At 32.4% G+C, this 20,533-nt stretch overlaps 1 protein-coding gene and 1 long non-coding RNA gene across 2 annotated transcripts; one reads left to right on the top strand and one right to left on the bottom strand.

The window, feature by feature from the left end:
• Positions 1-3,338: 3,338 nt before the first annotated feature.
• LOC133856962 (uncharacterized) lies at positions 3,339-8,394 on the bottom strand. Its single transcript, XR_009898267.1, has 7 exons — positions 8,167-8,394; positions 7,732-7,885; positions 7,374-7,468; positions 7,062-7,290; positions 5,905-6,966; positions 4,864-5,010; positions 3,339-3,765 (listed from the first exon to the last, which is right to left on the bottom strand). It is a non-coding gene; the product is annotated as an uncharacterized LOC133856962 (long non-coding RNA).
• A 6,909-nt stretch (positions 8,395-15,303) lies between these two features.
• LOC133857543 (uncharacterized) lies at positions 15,304-18,875 on the top strand. Its single transcript, XM_062292807.1, has 12 exons — positions 15,304-15,377; positions 15,641-15,746; positions 16,131-16,796; positions 16,941-17,024; positions 17,151-17,254; positions 17,342-17,383; positions 17,668-17,790; positions 17,897-17,971; positions 18,319-18,331; positions 18,441-18,517; positions 18,662-18,748; positions 18,852-18,875. Exons 1-12 carry the CDS (start codon positions 15,366-15,368, stop codon positions 18,873-18,875), a joined length of 1,413 nt encoding a protein of 470 aa, XP_062148791.1. The 5' UTR covers positions 15,304-15,365.
• Positions 18,876-20,533: the final 1,658 nt, after the last annotated feature.

Below are 20,533 nucleotides of genomic sequence, written 5' to 3'. Positions count from 1 at the left end.
GAAGAACCCATTTATTGGATTTAATTTAGATATCTTTGTGTAATTGCATTTCTGATTTCGTATGTGTTTGTTTGTTTGTTATAATTTAATTTTAATTACTAAAAAAGGGGTTTAATGGGTTTGAGCTATTCATGCTTGTGGCATATTAAATATTTGTGTTTAACTTACAAAAAAAAATATTTGTGATTAGGCCTGACTTCATATTTTGATATTTTTTATTGCACATTTGAGAATCGATTTTGAGGTTTATAAAGAAAGTGAGATCTTATTAGCTAATTTTAAGATGTTGGGTCCACTATCTGTAATACTAGCTTATTCTATGTTTTATAAGTGAACCTAGGCACAGAGTTTTAAACTTGGCTTTGGCCGCAAACAGAGGGTAGTTCTAGCAATCAGACCTTAACATTAGAACACAACCACAATCCACTCAAAAGGTGCATCAACATACCTGACAAAATTGTAATGAATTGGTCATTTCCATCGGTTAGCCCCCCTTACTTATCGCCAATCAAAGCAACGATATCTTCAACAAAAAATATAATCTTCTTGTGTGCATATCTGAATGAACATCAACAAAGTTCCATCAACTTTTCACATTTAATTCCATAGAGAAGAATTGAATTTGAAAAGAAAAAGGCTTAGAGCAGAGAAGAAAAAGAAAATTACTTTGGCATGACAATCTTATTGACTTACCTTCCTAAGAAAAAATACCTTGTCTACCCGTTTCTTCCTTAACCCATTTAACAAAATCCTGCGCCTTGTAATTGATGCACACATCAGCTCCAAGTTTCTTGCAAAAAGTACTCATTCCCTGGCAATCAAGATTTCAAATATATGAATACATGGGAACTAAACCTATGCATAAGAAGAAAAGTGATACTAGACCTCCATGAACCTGAAATTTCAATATTCATCATTTATGCAATGCAAATACCATGTCAATAAAGATTCACGCAAGAAATTATCATTTTGGTCATGTATGCATATATGGAAAAAGAGCTGCAACAGATTCTCCCGGTGAATCAAACCACTAAGATTTATGCATTGGAACATAACTTACACTAACAATCATAAACCAGGGAAGTGAAAAAAATAAAAAAAATAAAATAAAATAAATTAATAATTAGAAAGTTTGCTAACCACACACTTAACCATAGCTTTCTCGGAATAGAGGCATGATCAACGCCATTGCAATCATCAAAAAACCGTATAAAGTTTTTTTTTTTTTTTTTTTTTTTTTTTTTTTGAAAACTAAAAAAGGGTTAAAAAGCGACAATCAGGGAGCATGAACAATAACTAAGAACTTCCACTCATCAAAACGGTCTACCTTTTTGGAAATCTTAGATCTCTTGCTAGAGCCATTACTCATAGACGGTGCTTGTACAAGAAGCTCATCTTCTCTGTCAGACACATCGCATTCAAGCGTGTAAGAGTAATTAAAAAAAAAAAAAGCTAAAATATTAACACAACAGATGTCATACCCCAACATTGTTGTATTCCCAGAGCTTATGAACTCCATAATCCACAGCCTGCACCCATTTCTCTTAATGCTGCTATCTCAATCAACACAAACAACCAAAAACGATTAATAATTCTCGAAGCTCTATTTGGTTGCTCACAATATTTACGGTATCAAATATTGCAATTTTAAATGTGTAAAAAAATTACTATCAAACAAATCATTCAGCATTTTTCCTTTTGGTTACATTTATAATCCGCGGTCGCACGGCAATCAAAAATAACATAGCCATATAATGGATCTGACCTCACTGCTAGACTGAAATTGATGCAAGTAGACAACACATTTTTCTTTCTTTTTCTTTTTTATCCATTTGCAACGATATAGATTTCCAATACCGAGGTAAACAACATATGTTGATTAGAAGAACAAAATAAGCCCATGAAAAAGTGCATTAAGCGGCCAAAAAAAAAAAACAAAAAAATTGAGGCCCAATACAGGAAAAATAAAAAAGATGGCTTAGAAGCAGGTCTCTCCCAACAGAAAAACATAAGAACAAAAGCAAGGATTATTATCTGAAACCCAAAGGATAGAAGAGGAAAATAACTGAAAACGAACCTTGTCTGGAGAATTTTCTGAAGAACAACTGCATCTCTTGACTGATTGGAGAGATACAAACGAGGGCACTAATTTTTAACTCCTCTATGCTAGTCTCTTTGTCCCTTAATCGAGCGAATGGACGAAATTTTTGGGAGAAATCCAGCCCGCTCTCTAATAGGGTTGGTACTCTGCATCTCTGAAGCATCAATGGATTTCTGATAAGAAATCCCCAAAAAAAGGGAGAAAAACGAGAGTCTTCGGTGGAAGAGTTGGTAGATAAAATCTAACGATGCGAAGGAAAAGGTAGGTCATCAAAGTTTTTTTTTTCTTCTATTCGTCCTTGTTTCTGTCCGAGGAGGAGAAGAGAAGCTGCTAGAAAAACCAAAAAGAAAGGAGAGTAAAATGACTAAAAAACCAGGTAAATATTTGATTTGAATGAAAACTAATAAGGGCAAAAAGGTAAACACGCAAGGGATAAAAAGACCAAAATATTCCTTAAAAAAACTACAACTCTTTGCAAACTCAAATGGCAAATTGGTAATATTAAGTAAAAGACCAAAATACCCAACAAGTTTTTAGCCAATCGAAGGGTAGAGAAGGGCAACATAGTAATGTCAACAATCTAAGAAAATGCTAAAAGACAAAAGTAACCCTGCCTGATTTACCTCTAAAGAAGAAAGAATAAGGGCAGAACCGTAAATTAGAATGACGAAAGACATAAATAGCCCTGCCTGGTTTAACTCCAATGAAGAAAGATGAAAGGCAAAATGGTAAAACCGCATGTGTCTAGGAAAATACACTGTGCAAGGGCGATTCGCTCTTTTTATAATGAACCTGTTTGGCAACCCATTGCCAAATTTTTCATTTCCTTTTCACTTCTTTCAAAAACATCAAATCAAAAACATTCTTATTTTTTTACACTTTTTACATCATATCAATAATTTTTTATTACTATTCAAATAAAAAAATTCACTACAAAACAAAACTTTCTTACCAAACAGGTTCAATACTAGTTGGATGGCACGTGCATGTACTTGGTTCCCGTTGTTATGTATCACTATAATTGTTAATATTATAATTTTAATATCATACATATATTATAGAATAGATTTAATATCTAGATTATTGAATAAATATACATTGAATTTTCTTAACAAATAAAGTAAAATTGTAAAATTATAAAATTGAGTAAATGTGATATACCAAAAGAAAACAGAAGAGAGTTAATTTAGAAAGCACACATATGTTACTTCAAACCAAAAGGTACATACAATTGTAATTCTATCAAATGTTTTTTCATTATAATGCATCATGAACCTTAAAAAGCATACATGTATGAATTATCACCATAATAGCATATCTATTTTTATATTTCCCTTTCAATGGTCCTAATAACCTATACATAAACCCTACCAAATCAGTCTTACGGACAACAATTCCATAGCTCCATGGCTGATGTATCTCTTTTTAATTTAACATGTTGGGGTATATTTGGTTTAACCACTAAATGAGTAAGCATTGCCTCTTAATGCTTTTATTACCAATTAAGGACTTCATTTTTTTTTTTAAGGGGGGCATGAATGGCGATTTCATAGACCATATTCTTCTCTCGAAACCACCACCAACCTGCACGTGCAACAGCTCTGGTGGAGACCCACGGGTGTACTCCCTTGTAGCTTGTGAACCAAACGCCATGCTAGTATTATCTGTTAATCAAACCAAAACAATAAATCAATTTGCTAAAATAGTTACAGTTCTTGAGGAAAAAAAGAAAAAGAAAAAGAAAAAAAAGAAGAGGATATTTCCGTCGGTATTTGTTTCCTTTTTTTCTCCTTAGACTAAAGAGGCATGCCCTTATCTTAAATTCCACAAAGCTCTGCTATCAAATATTGAAACTATCATCATTCATCAATAATAAAACTATTATCAGTTAGACATATACATTAGTTTCCAATCAACTAATTGCAAAAAAAAAAAAAAAAACTCCATTTCCTTGAAACAGTAAGAAAAATCCATCAAGGAAGTTGCAAAAGAAGCAACATGTCCATTTAAAGCAGATGTATTTGGTGCATTGTTCATCTACAGTATACTATTGTTCTCTTTTTGTGCAAAGTTAGTAGTAAAATCAAGGGGCAAAAGAAAAATGAGCAATAATGCGTAACTCAATAAACCAAAAGCAATAAATGCGAAAATATGCAGATATTCAACCATATTGTTAGGACTTACATCTTTAGAAGGAATCAAGACATTTTCATCAAATCAATGGAGTAGAATTGATGATAAATATTACGATAGAATAAGAGAAATAAAAATGAAGTTTACTGTCTTATGGGTTGATTTGTTTTCAGCAAAAAAATAGTCAGCCTTCAATGATCTAGCTGATTAGAACCATATAATTGATGAAATTAAATTAAAGAAACAAACTGGGTCATAAGCTAGGGGAGCACATTATTACTCAGCACCAAGCTATAAATCATTTTGTAATTGCAATGAGGTAACCCTTCTCAGGAATAAGAATATCCAGTAGCTAAGAGATCATTACACTAAAATTACTCCATAATGATTGTGCACTGCAATACAAGTTTTCCAATTGGGCATTATACGAAAACAGAAATAATAAGAAAAAAAAAAACTCGAAAAGAAAGCTATTGGAGATAACGTAGTAGAGGTAATTTTCATCATCCCATGAAAATAATAAGCTTAGGGCAGCATATGCATAGTTTTCCTCACACAAACATCAAAACACGCACTGCCACACAAATTTCAAGTGGGTATAATAGAAAAACCAAAAAAGAAAAATTTACCTATTGGAAATGACGTAGTAAAGGTTGCCTTCTTAGCCTCTGATTTGTTCATATCCGCTTCTCTTCCTCGGGCAGGTATGGCAAGCAACTGGCCCTGTTTTCCATCATAAAACCCGAATCAAGAATCATCATGATCAATCACAAAACCTGCAAATTGAAAATTTGGATGAAGATCTCAAATCCAAAACCAAATCAACGATCAAATCCACGCCCCATTGACCCAAAACCTTTCAATAAAAATATCAAATTTCGGAACATACACAAAAGTGTAGGTCATGATCCAAAAGGGTGCTTGAAATTTGAGGAATCGGACGAACCTTAACGTAGAAGAATTGGTGAAGGATTTCGGGGATTACTGAATTTTGGGAAGTTGATTATACAAGAATTTGCAAGAATGTAAATATACGAAGTTGATTATATATGAATTTGTAATAATGAATCTCTAACATACTGTGTATTATGGTATGATTATATCACATCAATCACTTTTTATTACTACTCAGATTAAAAAAAAAAAAAAAAAAAATCAACAATCTTTAGCAATTACACCCAATATCTTTCACATTTTTTGGATTTATGTGCATGGTGTTTAGTTCAACTACTCTAAAACATAGCCTCAAGCAAGAAATAAATACCTTAGCCTCCTAACAAGAGGTTTCCCTCACTACACCAAATCAATCACACCATCTGATTAATATAATTCCACAGAAATTCTTTCAATCACCAAAAAAAAAAAAAGAGAGAGAGAGCAATTACAAATGAGAAAAATGGAAATTCAAATTGAAAATTCTTGATTTCTGTCAAAACAATTAAAATTTAAAAAGAAAAAATTTCTGCCAATCAAACAGCTCAGTAAATTCAGATCAATTTCTAAGCGAAAGCATAAGAGTACCATCAACGACGAGAATCACCAACAAAATCGCATTATACACATATATGCCTTAGAAGCAGGTCTCTCCAATAGAAAAACATTTAAGAACAAAAGCAAGGATTATTATTTTGAAACCCAAAGGATAGAAGAAGAAATAACTGAAAACGAACCTTGTATGGAGAATTTTTTCTGAAGAACAGCTACATCTCTTGACCAATTGGAGAGATACAAACCAGCCACATCATCCCTGATACTTGTAAACCAATATATAATGTTGTAGCATCCTCTGTACAAGTATTGACAAATAAACCCTTTAGTTTGCAATTCGTTTTATGGTATTAGAGTTTAATAGGCACACGCCAACATCCTATTGTTTTCAATCCTCTTCCGTAATGGCAGCCTCATCCTCGACTTAAATCACAAACATCTAAGGTAGGTCCCAAGAATCCAAATTACAATAAAACCAACTTAAACAAAACAAGAAATATAAACCCATAAAACTATGTTCAATTCCAGACACCAGTTCAATTCAAGTAGAATACCCAGATATACCCAATACTCCAAAATCCAACAAAACACAACTAAAACCAAAGAAAACAAGCACAACGATGTCATAAAAAGCAACTTTAATTGAAGAGCTTGATGTGGCGGGTTTTACTGCCAAAATTAGATGCCCAATACTCCAAATTACAACAAAACCAACTAAACTCAAACAAAACAAGCAAAATAGACCCAAAAATCCAAGTTCAATTCGAGACGGCTAATGCTTAGGAGAAGCACTTCTTCCGGACATCATCCGGAAAAAATGCTTTTCCATGGCATTATTGTAATTAAAAATGGCATTACTGTAATATTTTAATTACAACAATGCCATGGAGAAGCATTTTTCCCAGATGAAATCCGGAAAAAATGCTTCTCCTAAGCATTGCTCATTCGAGACAGCAGCAAAATCCAACTACAATACCCAATACTCCAGAATCGAACAAAACCAACTAAAAACGAAAGAAAACAAGCAAGCTCAAATTCCAGGCCTTGATGTGAAGGGTACCAAGCCCTCCTCCTTGCTTTCCCACCCCTGTGTAGACACAATAGATAGCTATTTACTGAGCCACAACCAATTAATTTCCCACCTCCATGCAGCTTGGATGGGTTTATTTTCACAAGTGCAGAAAGAGTTTCTAGTGTAGCTATAAGAACTCTGGATCTGTTGATGCAAGCAGGAGCTTGAAATTCTGGAGAGGAGAGACAGTAAAATATTTTCAGATAAACAGGTCCACACCCAACTCTAGCCAGTAAAACAAATGATTTGTGACATAAAATCAAATACCTCTAAGCCATCAAATGAACTCTTGTTATGGCAATTCTCTAAAATTGTTTGCATTACTCGTAAAATTTGTAGAATTGCATGCTTTGGAAATGGACCATCATCTTCTAAAATTTTATCTGACAAGAGGAGGTCATTCCTAGAAGAAAGGTATGTCTTGAATTCTAGGAAAGGTATGTCTTGAAATATGTATCAAAATGCAGAAACAGTGGCCTCCATGGTGAAAGTTCCCCTGTATTCAAAGCAATGAATAAATAAAAGAAAGAACAACAAAATAAAAATAAACTATATACAGAGGAAGTAGCATGCTAGTACCTTACTGTACTCCCAACGAAAACCTGAAAGAGGTATAGCGATATCTTGTAATGGACACTGGATCACCTTATCGATAAACGCTTTGATTTTGGAGGCTGCAAGTGAGGAAAAAAAAAAGTCCAATTTTTTTAGCACATTAAAGATACAATAAGAACAAAATAAATGGAAAGGTATATAAAGACATTAAAACATTAACCAACTTCAGCAGAACTAAATTAAAGAAATTAAAAACTAAATTGTAGGTATGTATTTTAATTTAAATCACAATCTAGTGAATACCCAGATACCCAATACTCCAGAATCCAACAAAACCAACTAAAAACCAAAGAAAACAAGCAAGTAAGCTCAAATTCCAGACCTTGATGTGAAGGGTACCACCGCCAAATTTAGTGCCGCTCTTGTTGTGGAACTCCATCCAAGCCCTGTTCTTGTAAAAGCACGTGCATTTCCACTCCAAAGTGTCGTTTGGGGACGAGGCAGCGCCCACGAAGCTGGGCAGAAGGTCCACTGGGCTGTTAAGCGAGTTGAGCATTAGTATGTTGGCGTGTGCTTATTATTAAGCTCTGATATCATAAAACCAAAGAAAATAAAAAATAAAAAAATCTGAGCAAAAGCAAAAACCAAGATGAGTCTAGAAATTTCTGTAAAATATTCAAAAGCCACCAAATCATACAAAACTCCATATCCACGAACAAAAAAAATCAACCAAAAATAAAAGGACACGACCAAAGAAAATAAGAAGAAACCAGAAAAAAAAAAAAAAAAAAAAAAAAAAAGAAAAAAAAAGTCTTACAGGGAGGATTAAGCTGGAGCCTCCTCCTAGTCGAAAGCAGAGATTTGGCCATAGACGATTCGAAAGCGGACTCGTCCTTTCACCAGCTTCATGAATCTGATTCTAACCAGAAACCGTAGAGGCAGAAGAAGAAGACAGAGGAAGCAGTGCCCACACAAATCGTGTGTTTGGTAGTAGGAATCGTCATTCGGTATGGTTGGTGTCCTTCGCGGAATGGATGTCCTTGATTCTTCTTCTTAAACGGCTGGAAGAAGAAGAATGAAAAGGGATGAAATACCTAAAAAAACCCGTAAAATATCTTATCCATGTGAAAACCAACCAGGGCAAAACGGTAAACTCGGGCGGTACAAAAAAAATTGCGGAAAAAGAAAAATTGAAAGACCACAAATTAAAAGACAAAAACATCCTTTAAAAAAGTCGACTCTTCACAAACTTAAAGGGCAAAAAGGTAATTTAAATTAAAAGACAAAAATACCCAGTAAATTCCTTATCCAACCGGAGGGTAAACAGGGGTAACATAGTAATTTTAAAATTAAAAGAGATGTTGAAAGACAAAAATAACCCTGCCTGATTTAACTCTAAAGAAGAAAGGAGGGCAGAAGCGTAAATTATTATATTGAAAGACATAAATAGCCCTATCTGATTTAACTCCAATGAAGAAAGATGAAGGGCATAATGGTAAAACCGCATGTGTCTATTAAAAAGCACTGTTCTGAGCTATATAAAAAGAGCACTCATAATAGATTATATATTTGCAACTTTAAGATAGAATAGATAACAAAAGTGTTAAAAAGAGATTCCATCAACTTATGTATTCCAACTCTAGAATAGATTTTTCTTAATTCCATAAATAGTGGAACTCTACAAGTAGAGTTATATTATTCACTTATCTATTTTTTTTTATTCTTTATCTCCACTTTTTTAGCTTTGCTTTTTTTCCTTTTTCCCTCCACCACTCCACGTTTTTACTTTTTTTTCTTCATTTATAGTGGAGATCTAAGAGAAAGTGTGTAAAGTAGTGGAGTTATGAAGCGGGACCCACGTGAAAAAAAATACTATAATGAAATAAATTAATTAAAAAAAATAATATAGAGTTAAGAATAAATAATCGGATGTATAGTACATTCAAAATTTATTAGCTAAACTAGATAAAATAAATTTTGATTAGCTATTCTAGATTGAAAAATTCATAAGCCATTGGGAATGCTCTAAAGTAAAGATCTAGGTAAAGTTTTCCAACAAGCTTTTTAAATTTTAACCAAATTTTAATTAAAAAATTAATTTTTTATTTTTTAACTACTACTTTTAACAAACATTCTATATCAAACTCTCTAAATATTTCTCTATTTTAACTAAATATTAATTTTTTATTGGTTTTAAGCAACCACTTCTAACAAATAATAAGAGAAAAAAAGTAAAAAGTGAAAAGTGAAATGAAAGGAGATGAATTATAAATAAAAAAAAATGATAAAAAAAAAAAAAATTGAATAGCTAATGGGATTTGTGAGTCGAGGAAAAAGTAAAGAGCTTGCAACATGGAGCAAATTTTGAAATTTTCCTAAAATTTAGTAAAACTTTCAAAATAAAGAGCTTGATAGAGATGCTCTTAAGTTAAAAAATAATAATAAAATAAAAAATGTTTAAGAGAAAGTCAAGGAGGTAAGTAGAACCAGCTTGCAAAACAAGAATCAAGAAAACCTCAAAAGTTCTTCAGTCTCCTCAGAAAACTCACAGAAATCTACCCAATGAGTACCAGCTCAATTTGTTCCCTTTACACCTAGAAAATGTCGTTCCTCTTCAAATTCGAAGGGTCTAGTCGCAGCCTGGGGAGAGTGGGAGAGACGCCTGTCAACACTGCTAGCGGTGGTCGTGAAAACAAGTGGTGGAGCAGGTAGAGGTAGATTTGAGGAGGTGGTGGGTACTATTGAATTGGGTTCTGGGGAGTGAGTGGGTTAGAGGCAAGAGCACGATCTCCGAGAATAAAACGAGGAGGCTTGAAAAACAAAGTGCAAAACAAAGCAAAGAGAGTGAGCAAGCCATAAATTATATTTACAATGAGGGAAATGTTACAAATCCTAAAAATTTTCTCCAAAATTTGGTTTCTGAACGATGTATCACAATATCATGTTATCTATCATTTTGAAAAATGTTTTGACACATTATTTGAGTACAAAAAATTTTGAAAAAAAAAAAGTTTGGAAAGTCTTTCTCTCATTCCAATCCTCTAATTTCCTCAACCCTAAGCCCCCTTCCACCTTAGGGACACAAATTGAATCTCAATAAACTTTATATTTGGCGTTTTAAGTGGCTAATAATTTTCAATTTTTTTTAAAAAAAAAAAAAGGAAAAAAAAAAAAAAGAACGTGGCTTACTTGAAAAGAAATAATGAGTCATTTTTCTTTCTTTTGATTTGCCATTATTTTAAAATTGCCATAAAATATTCATGGTCCATTTATAATTTTTTTTTGTTTTATTTTCACAGCACTAAGACAAAATTAACAATTCAATTAAACTTCTCTATTTATACAATTAAAAAAAGACAGATTATAGGAAAAGTTAATCGAATATCCCTTTGCCAATCGCACCCGGTTTGTCGTCGTAAAAATCTCAACAATGGTTTATCTTCGAATGCCCTCCTTGTTCATTACTATTAAAAAAAAAAAAAAAAAAAAAAAAAAAAAAAAAAAAAAAAAAAAAAAAAAAAATAATTAAATATACTCAGTTATCTCTGTCATATCAAAAAAAAAAAAAAAAAATAGTACCGAATTAATTTATCTGGGAACAAAAAAAAAAACAAATTGTATACCCACATTAATCCAACTCAATAGCTTTAATATCGGTCCATCTTAACTTTAACAAGAGATACTTGTCCCGTTCGTGTGAAGTGTGAGATGTTCTATACAAGTAAGCCCTGAAGTGCCAAAACATCTCGGCCCAAGTTCTTCAACATAGCACAGGATCAAAATTTGTGTCATCAATATCCTTTTGTTTCCTTTTGGCCCTTTTGAATCAGTGTTGACCAAAATGTTGGTCTATTGAGTGTCCCATTCGACTTGCTTTTGCATCTAATGGTTACAAATAACAAACTTGCATTCGCTAATAATGTATTCTAATTCTTTATATGTGGATGATTGATTCTTATCTAGTTAAGCTTATCAAACAATACAGGGTTATTAATCAGAACCATAACTGGCAATCATCCGCTATGATGCAAGTCAGCTAAAGTACAATGTAGTGCTTTTGCTTCAACCGGTACGGGATTGTGAATTTTTGCTTCAATTTTGATAGCATTTGCTCGCCGCAAGGATGTACATCACTGTAGTCAAAGAGTGCATATGTCAAGAAAATGTTATTTTTAAAATTATCCGTGTCTGTTTAAGGTTTAGAATATTTTTGTTTCCTCTCTAGAGTTGACCATCTCGCAAATCTAACTCTATATGTCCGATATGGAGAAGAGAAAAAAAAAAAAAAAAAAAAAAAAAAAAAGAAGAAGAAGAAGAAATTCATAAAAATGTAGGTATCTCTAATTATGAAGAAAGAGGAGATTCAATTCATAGCATTCCAATATAACAAAATAGTATAATTATATAGGTGCACATTAGTCGAATTTGAGATCTCATACCCATATATAAATTTCAATTTAATAAACCAGGGGATATGTGTATAGAAACTCAAGAACATCAATAAACCTATGCATCAATTCACCTGTAGGAATCGGATAATTGGTGTCGAAATGGTCATCAAATATTTTCACTACACCAACACAAAATTAATAATTCAATTAAACTTCTCTCTTTATATAATTAAAAAGGACAGATTATGGGCAAATTTCATCGAATATCTCTCTGTCAATCGCACCCTGTTTGTTGTAGTAGAAATCTCGAAAATGATTTCTCTTGCAAACCTCTGCTTGTTCATTACAATAAAAATAATAATAAGAAAAAGAAAAGAAAGAACAAAAAAGAAAAAAAAAACTCAGTTATCTCATATCAAAATAATAAAAATGCAAAATGGTACCGAATTAATTTATATATATATAAAAAAAAAAATAAAAAAAAAAAGGAAAACAAATTGTACACCCATATTAATCCAAGTCCATAGCTTTTGTGTCGGTCCATATTGTTTTGACAAAAGATACTTGTATCGTCCGTGTGAAATGTGAAATGTCTTATACAAGTAAGCACTGAAGTGCCCAAACATTTCGGCTCAAGTTCTTCGACACAACTCAGGATCCAAATTTGTGTCATCAATATCCTTTTGTTTCCTTTTGGCTCGTTTAAACATATATTAACCTACCATTTCAGCCTTCAGGCCTATAGATTAGATCCTAACCGTAGGATCGACTTACTTAACTAACCGTACTTGACTTGTCTATCTAACTAAAATTTGGTCCGTATTAGACTTTTAATCAATTTACCGTATCTAACAAGCCCAATACAATGCTCTTGCCTCACCCAGTTCAAGATTGTGAATTTTTGCTTCAGTTTTGAGAACTTTTGCTCGCCGCAAAAGATGTACCCTTGTAGTCAAAGAGTGCATATGCTAAAAAAATGTCATTTTTTAAATTAACCGCATCTATGTAAAGTTTGGAATATTTTTGCTTATTCTTTGGAAACTATGATTCACTAACTTTATTCATATGGTGCACATGTATCAAATATAAACCAAGTATGATCACATGATATTTCAATCACATCATATGACAATAGCATTATTATAATGGTAATATAAAAAGACAAGTAATATTAAAAGAGTTGAAAGAGTTTAGAAAATTCCAACTTTTTCTTTTGAAAAAGTTTTATTAAAACTTTGCCAGGGTTTTGAGGTAGTGTTTCCTTTACCTGATATTTTCTGAGCAGTATTTTAGCTACCTTCTACCTAAATAAATTGCAAGAAGAAGTTTAGAGAAATATTCTGAGATTTGAAACTAAAACTTAAACTAAAGTATCCTCTCCTTATTATTTATTTTCTTTCATCAATTAATTAGACACATATATATTATTTTTATAACAGATAAATATAATAGCTTACCAAATATAAATAATGAGTTTTATGTATCAAAACAAGTTAATAGAATAATAACTTTATTTTATTTTTATAAGATTCGGGTAGAATAACGGCATTAGTATCAATAACATCTAAAATACTTTAAAATATTAGAGCGGCGTAACAGGGCTTTTGTAAAATATTTATTTTTACTCGGCATCTCAACAGTGTGATTAAATACGACACTTGAAATACCCTATTAAAACACAACTTCAAATGTTAGATAGTAAAAACTGTAAGATCATAAAACATTAAAAGTAATACTTTTGCTTCTTTATTTTATCTTTTCTTTTATTGTTTTTGTTTTTTTTCCTTATATGCACTTCTCTACACTATTCTTGTTTTTGTTTTCTTCCGTTTCATTCTTTCCACCGAACCTACACCCACTTTTATTTTTTGTCTTGTCCTTTTCTTTTCTTATTTTCCTTTTATTAACATCTAGCTTTTGTTTCTTTTCTTTTCCTTTTTGTACCAAACTTACACACATATCAGAGAGAGAAACGAGAGAGAAAGAGGCTTACAACACGTAATACCTGGGACTTTCTTGGTTTCTTTTCCTATTGATTATCGGTCCCTTTTCTTCCTCCTTATGTGTTTTCTTCTTCTACGAAAGGAAGAGGAAGGTAAGAACTCTTTTCCTTCTATTTTCTTTTGAGCTTTTCGTTTTACTACTGGTTTGGCCGAGAGAAGTGAGAGGAGGAGTCGAGAAGTTTTTGTGGTTTCTTTTATTCTTGTTTTGCTACTGCCGAAGCTGAAAAGAGAAGAAGAGGGAAGAAAGTTTAATTTCAGCCATTTTTGTTGCTTGGCCGAAAGGGAAAAACAGAGAGAACAAGATGATGCGTGAATTGAAGAGGAGCTCATGGGTTGTTGTAGAAGAAGATGCAGCCAAGAGAGAGAGAGCTTGAGGGAAGAAGAAGAAGAAGAAGGTGTGCGTGAACTGAGGGGTGCTCTTCTCGTTTTATAGAATCTATGGATGTTTGGGATCTATTTGAGTTAAATTTGATCCAACGCTTGAGGAAGCCGGCGTGGGTAGCAAGTTGGATGAATCCTTGCAGATTGGGGAATGGGGGAAGCTGCACATGGCGTTGGGTGATCACAGCAAAGGGATAAGGCAACGTCGAGGTCCTCTTTGTGCGCAAGTTAAGGCATGTAAACTGTTTTAACGTGTGTATGTGTGGGCTGGGCATCAAAAATTGGACTGGGTTTCTTTCAAATATGTGGGCTGGGTTCTTAAACAAATAAAATTGGCTCACAAATTATTAATGTTAATTTTCATTCAAAACAGGGGTAATTATTTTTGCGGGTATTTTCGTACTTTTAACGAAGTCAAAAAATTATAAAATTTGAAAGGTAGATAAAGGACTTCAAGACAAACGTTCTGGCTTTTGAATCGATCAAAACGGAGTTCGTTTGACCTTATTTTCGTTATTCTAAAATTTAAAGTCCTTTTGAACTTTTATTAAACTAAAACTATAAAAACTTAATAAATGGTTGTTTATATTCATATTTATTTTTTTTTCTTATTATTAAATCTTATATCATATTTTAAGATATTAATATATTAAAATATGGGGTGTTACACCCAGGGCCTAGGGTAGTCACGTGTCAATTTTTTATTAAGTATGATGTGACAAACTAACAGAATCAATTAATTTGGTGGACAGAAAACGGATTTAGGGAATGATTCGTAATTATAGTTTATCAGATGACCCTCTATAATTTTTTTGTACCACATGAACTGATTTGTAATTTAGGCCAATTCCAAAGATCAGTGATGTAATTATAAAAAAAAAAAAAAAAAAAAAAAAAATTTAAAAAAAAAATAGTAATTTTCCTTCCTAAACGAGCTCAAAATGGAGAACGAGAGGGTGAGAGCGGCACTGCGAGATGGATGGAGATCGAAAATTTCAAATATAAAAAAAAATTTAGCCCCCGTGTGTTTGTGTTTCGACATGGCAAGTAGTACCCGGTACCCCTACAATTTCTATCCTTTTTTGTTCTTTTTTTTTTTTTTTTTTTTTTTTTTTTTTTTTTTTTAATTTCCAATATATATATTAAAAAAAAAAAAACTGCAAGGCTAAAAACCTTGAAATACCAAAACCTACTTTGCTTCAGAAAACGAACCTCGACGGCACTCCAGACCCAACAATAACATGAAAGAGGAGGTATTTGATTCTCTGCCTAATCATTATTAGGAAGTCGTTTTTTGGGTTCTATTCCTTCCGTGTAATAAAATTCATGAGTCTATTAACCGTCGTACTCAAACAGTTTCTTCACAAACGTAACGCCGATTGAGTTCTTCTCGTTGCACTTCTTATTGGTGTAAATATAGTGATACTCCATACGTATCATTCTATATATGTTTTCAATTGAGCTCTGCAGAAGATTTAACGTCGTACAATGTCTTTTGTTTTTAACACTAAAACAGATTCACAAGGTTAGCCGATTCATCCAGACAGTCATTGCAACAGCATTTCATTACAGAAAGGCACTGGCAAACAACAGCCTTAAAAGAGACTCCATACTTCCGTCAGGTATAATTTATCCTTTTCCAAAGAGATTTATATGCTACGGTTATGACAAGAAGTCGGTATTTTTTTTTTTTTTTTATGAACTGTTTGGGAAGTCGATCCAACAACACATTAACTACATTCAATTATATTTCATCTGTAGTCTGATCAAGGGTACTTTATCTCCAGCTAATTATTTGTCCGTCCTTTTAAAATTTTTCAACTTTAATTTTTTGTAGCAATATTTTCCTTTCCGAAAATTAAATTTCTTTACTTTGGCACAAAAAGGATAAAAAAAAAAAAATGCAATGTCTTGTGTGATGTCTTTATTTGAAAAATGCAAATTGGATCTACTATTTCTTCATAATTTGAGTTCAATAATAATAATAATTATTATTATTTTTTCAGAACGTCCTTCCAAAGTTAAATTTGTAAGATGGTCACCTCCAACAATGATGCAAAAATTTAAACTTGACACACATGCAAGTATTTCAAAACAACACATTTTCTTGAGATATGTCCTCTTTGACCATCTTGGTATACATCTTCTACGACGTGCAAAAGTTATTAGAATTGAAAATAACACTATTGTGAAGGCTGGGGAAAAAAACAAAAATCTCAAGATATTGGAGGCTGAGGCAAGAGTGCTAGAATTAGCTTTATTTGACTTACAGGAAAGAGGATGGCTACCTGGCGTGGTTCAACTTGGTTGTACCTTTTTGTCTCAGAAGCTTGCAGGCATTAGTCCACTATACACAGTAAATTCAGAGGAATTACAGAACGTTATTGAACGTTGTATGCATATCATTGATGAGAACCATATCCAAGTCTATTGGACACATCGACGGGCTAATGTCGTAGCCAACTCTTTGATGGAATCTGCCAAAAGATACAAAAATGATATTTGTTCCACGAAATTAGATCTTGCACTATGTCGCTTTATCTGGGACCAAATGTTTGGCCCCTTTAAGCCTTATTTGTCTAAAACAGCTAACACTTCTCAAGAGCGTTGGAAGTATCTCTTGTCAGATGAAGATGGATTTGCTCAAAAAATCATGAGTTGGATTAATATGGGTACGTGAGCCAACATTTTTTCTAAAATAATTTAATTCAATATTGTTTTTGTGTTTTTACTCATTTGATATGAGATAAAAGAGCACGAATTTATTTCTAAAATTCATTTTAATTGATATATATATATATATTTTTTTCACATAGCACTGAATAAGGAGAGTATTCCAAGAGAAATCATATTTGAGATTTCTGCAGTGAAGGGGTTGCAATTAGAAGAAAGATATTTGAGTATGCTTGCTCATATCCTGTCCTTTTTTGTTTCTTTTTTTTTTTTCTTAAAAAAGAAAAAGAAAAAAGAAAATAGTGAAAGAGAGAAGTTCATTAAATTGAATTTTTACTTTTGTCTTGTTGCAGTGTCAATAACTCCTGCCAACAACAAAGCCTCATATTCTTCTCAAAATCAAGTCATACATATGTTGATTGATATTTTGGAACATTTGGAACCTATTCCAATCCCAGTAAGCTTGAAAAATTATTGTTGAAATCAATTTGCTTCATATTATAGTTTTTAGTGCTTTTATAACATTAATGTTTGATTTATTTAGCGGACTATAACTATGTACTTGCGGTTTGAAGCTGAGATCAAGGTATGTATAACTCGTGTGTTTGTTTTTTTAGCTTCTTTAAGTTGCATGTCAATAATTAGGTCCTACATTGTTATTTGGTAAAATGTATCAATTAATCCAATGATTATGAAGAAGAGAGCTAGCTAATTAGGAGGCTTTGGTGAGAGTGACGGTTGTACAAAAACACGTAGTGTTATGCATTTAGGATATTATGGTAGTTGGTCACTTAAAAATGATAAACATGGGAAATATGGATCATTTTTGACATTATACATATTACTTGAGGCCACCATTGTTTCTTGCAGTTGGTGCCAAATGATTTGTTTGAATCATGTTTATCAAAAGATTTGACGCTTCGGTCCTATCCGCCAGCTTTCTACTATCAGCTAGGTGCAATACGGTTAAGAAGTCTTGTTGTAACACTACGGGTGAGATGAATAAGTAAAATTGGAAATTTATACAAAAGATAGAAACTTAGGGGAATCTATTACTTGTTGCATAATTTGATTAATGTTTAGGTTCTTACCGTTGTAGGTTCTGAGCTATTTTGCTCCAGGTCTTTCCATTCGTCACCTTAATTTTGGACCCCGTATAATTTTTACGGGGAAGGTAAAATGCTACTATAACTCATTTTGTTCACTTGCTTTGCAATGATTTTAAATTCAACTTACGACCTAGTATAATAATCTTTCATTTGCATTAGGAAAAAATTAATCTTGTGGTACAATGTTGAATATTTAGGATATAAGGAGCGCCATTTTGGGATGGATTTACCTTCTATCAAGTGCCGAATTTCAAATTATAGATATCCTTAATGAAGTCGATTGCAAATGTGTGGTAAAGTTTAACGTCTTTTTTGAATCAGTTTCTTTTTACGGTTCTTAGTTACTTTCTTTTGTCTTTAAGGATATACTTTTTTAATGAGTTAATATCATGTTATACTTATTGGTTTGCAGGAGGATGTAGAAGGTAATTTGATTAACTTACAAACAAAGATGGAATTCAAGATTCTCCTATGAAAGAAAGTTCTTTTCTTTTTTTTTTTCCTTTTTTTTAATATTGTTTGAGTGGTTTTCAGTAACATTAAAGGAATTTGTGAAAAAAGGACTAATTATTGAGACCAAACCCAAGCATTACACAAAAAATGTGGCGAAGGTAATTTATTTTTTCTCTTTTCAGTGTAGCATATTGATTCGCAATTCTCTCTGATCCAACAATAAAAAATTGAAAATAAAATAAAATTATGAACTTAGTTTTTCATTGTTATGTAATATGAAGTTTTTCTTGTACTTTATGTAGATGTCCGCCGAAAATCCTCCAAAGGATTTCAAAATCAGATATTTGAAGGGTGCACATGAGAAAGATGATGAGCTTTATAACTACAAGGTAACCAGGTTTTCTTTCTCTTAGGTAGAAATCTAGTTTTACTTCCCTTAGGTTAGTTATTAAAGTTTTTGTGGTTATAACCATGAATCCCTACTTCTAACAGGTTGTGGAAGAAATTTTTTTCTAAGGGTCATTCACTTTTTGGGTTCTTAAGTTGGGCAATGTAAGTTATGAACAAAAAAAAAGAGAAACCTCTTAAATTTTAATTTACTTTACTATTGTGGATATATTGTGTTATTTTAAAAGAGATAATTTATGTATTTGCATTGACTTATTTCATATTGTGGCTATTAATTAGGATATATTGTGCAATTTTAAAAGAGGTAATTTATGTATTTGCATTGATTTATTTCATATTGTGGCTATTAATTCGTATTCAAAATCACTCACATTCATTATGTTTCTTAGAGCCTCTTTATACATGCTTGGTGTGCCCCTTTAAGCATGTGTAATAATTAAGACAAAACACATGTTAGTACCAAGGGTTATGATTAAGCACATGATGTTGAATGTAAGGGCCTCATAATGGGGGATAGAGAATATATTGAATTTTATTATTGAAAGTTCCAACTGAATTACTTAAACTAATCGCAACAGCCCTGCCATGAGAGATTGATTTTTTACTTTATTATTTCTTCTTTTGAATTTGTTTGGTAGATTGGTTTTGACTCCAACTGTAAGCTTCATTTCTCATGTAGTGCAACCTTATTTTGTAGTGGCAAGATTGCTATGATATCCTCCATTATTCTTAAGTAATTCTACATGTGATATAAATGTCCATCAAGTGTCCATCAAATGATGAGAATATTGATTTTAAAAGTCACCTCATTATTTGATGGACACTTGATAGACATTTATATCACATGTAGAATTACTCATTGTTCCTCTTAGTAACGTCCAATATTAACATTTATTCTTGTCGTAAACAATTTATTTTTCTGCTAATTAATTGGGATCTAAAAAGAATTTAACTCCTAGGGCTGCAGTACCATACTAATGAAGGCCTCCGTGATTTTACATGACCTCTTCAAGAGATACTCAGTGTTTTTTTTTTAAAGTAAACAAAAGCCTTGATTTTTAGTGTTTTAAGAACAAACAACTATATCTTTGTTTGCTATTCTTGTGAATAGTTACATACGTACTTATCAAAAAAACTTGTGAATAGTTACATACGTAGGATTTCATTGATGAGACTCCGAGTATGCTACTTTTAGTTATCTTCAAAAACGTCGTATTTGTGCCCAAAAGAAAATTGTAGCATCAAGAGATTAATTAGTATTATTGGTAGCATACATTAGCTTTTTATTTAAGTCACGATTTGAAATATGTTCCTTTATAAGCAGACCAGGATCCTTTCAAATTATTTGTACGAATTTTAGAAAATTCGGACAGGTGATTGTGAGAAATAGGCTTGACAATTTTGACACGACCCGCAAATCCGACTCGAACACGACACGAATATATAGGGTTTGCGTTTAGGCTATAACCCGTTTATGACCCGTCAACCCGTTTATGACACAATTATGACCCGTTTATAACCCACCAACCTATTTATGACACGTTTATGACCCATTAACCCGTTTGTAACATATTTATGATCCGATAATTACACATTTTTTACCAAATTAGTTAAATGGGTTGACACGCTAACCCGATGGATTGACACGCCAACTAAATGGGTTGACACGATAACTCAAATTGTTAAGTCTAGTGAGAAACCACTGATGAGATCTACTTAACTAAATAAGCGCTTAGGTAACCCAATTTTTATCAAGTTAAGTGAGT

The sequence above is a fragment of the Alnus glutinosa genome, chromosome 14 (assembly GCF_958979055.1).
Source record: "Alnus glutinosa chromosome 14, dhAlnGlut1.1, whole genome shotgun sequence".
NCBI classification, from domain to species: domain Eukaryota; kingdom Viridiplantae; phylum Streptophyta; class Magnoliopsida; order Fagales; family Betulaceae; genus Alnus; species Alnus glutinosa.
Note: the sequence above shows the minus strand (reverse complement) of the source record. Positions and strands in the feature narration are given on the sequence as shown.

Coding starts and splice junctions, on each gene's coding strand:
- LOC133857543 (XM_062292807.1), top strand. Junction 17,384..17,667: donor GGTTTGAAGCTGAGATCAAG/GTATGTATAACT, acceptor TGTTTCTTGCAG/TTGGTGCCAAATGATTTGTT. Junction 18,518..18,661: donor ACACAAAAAATGTGGCGAAG/GTAATTTATTTT, acceptor TACTTTATGTAG/ATGTCCGCCGAAAATCCTCC.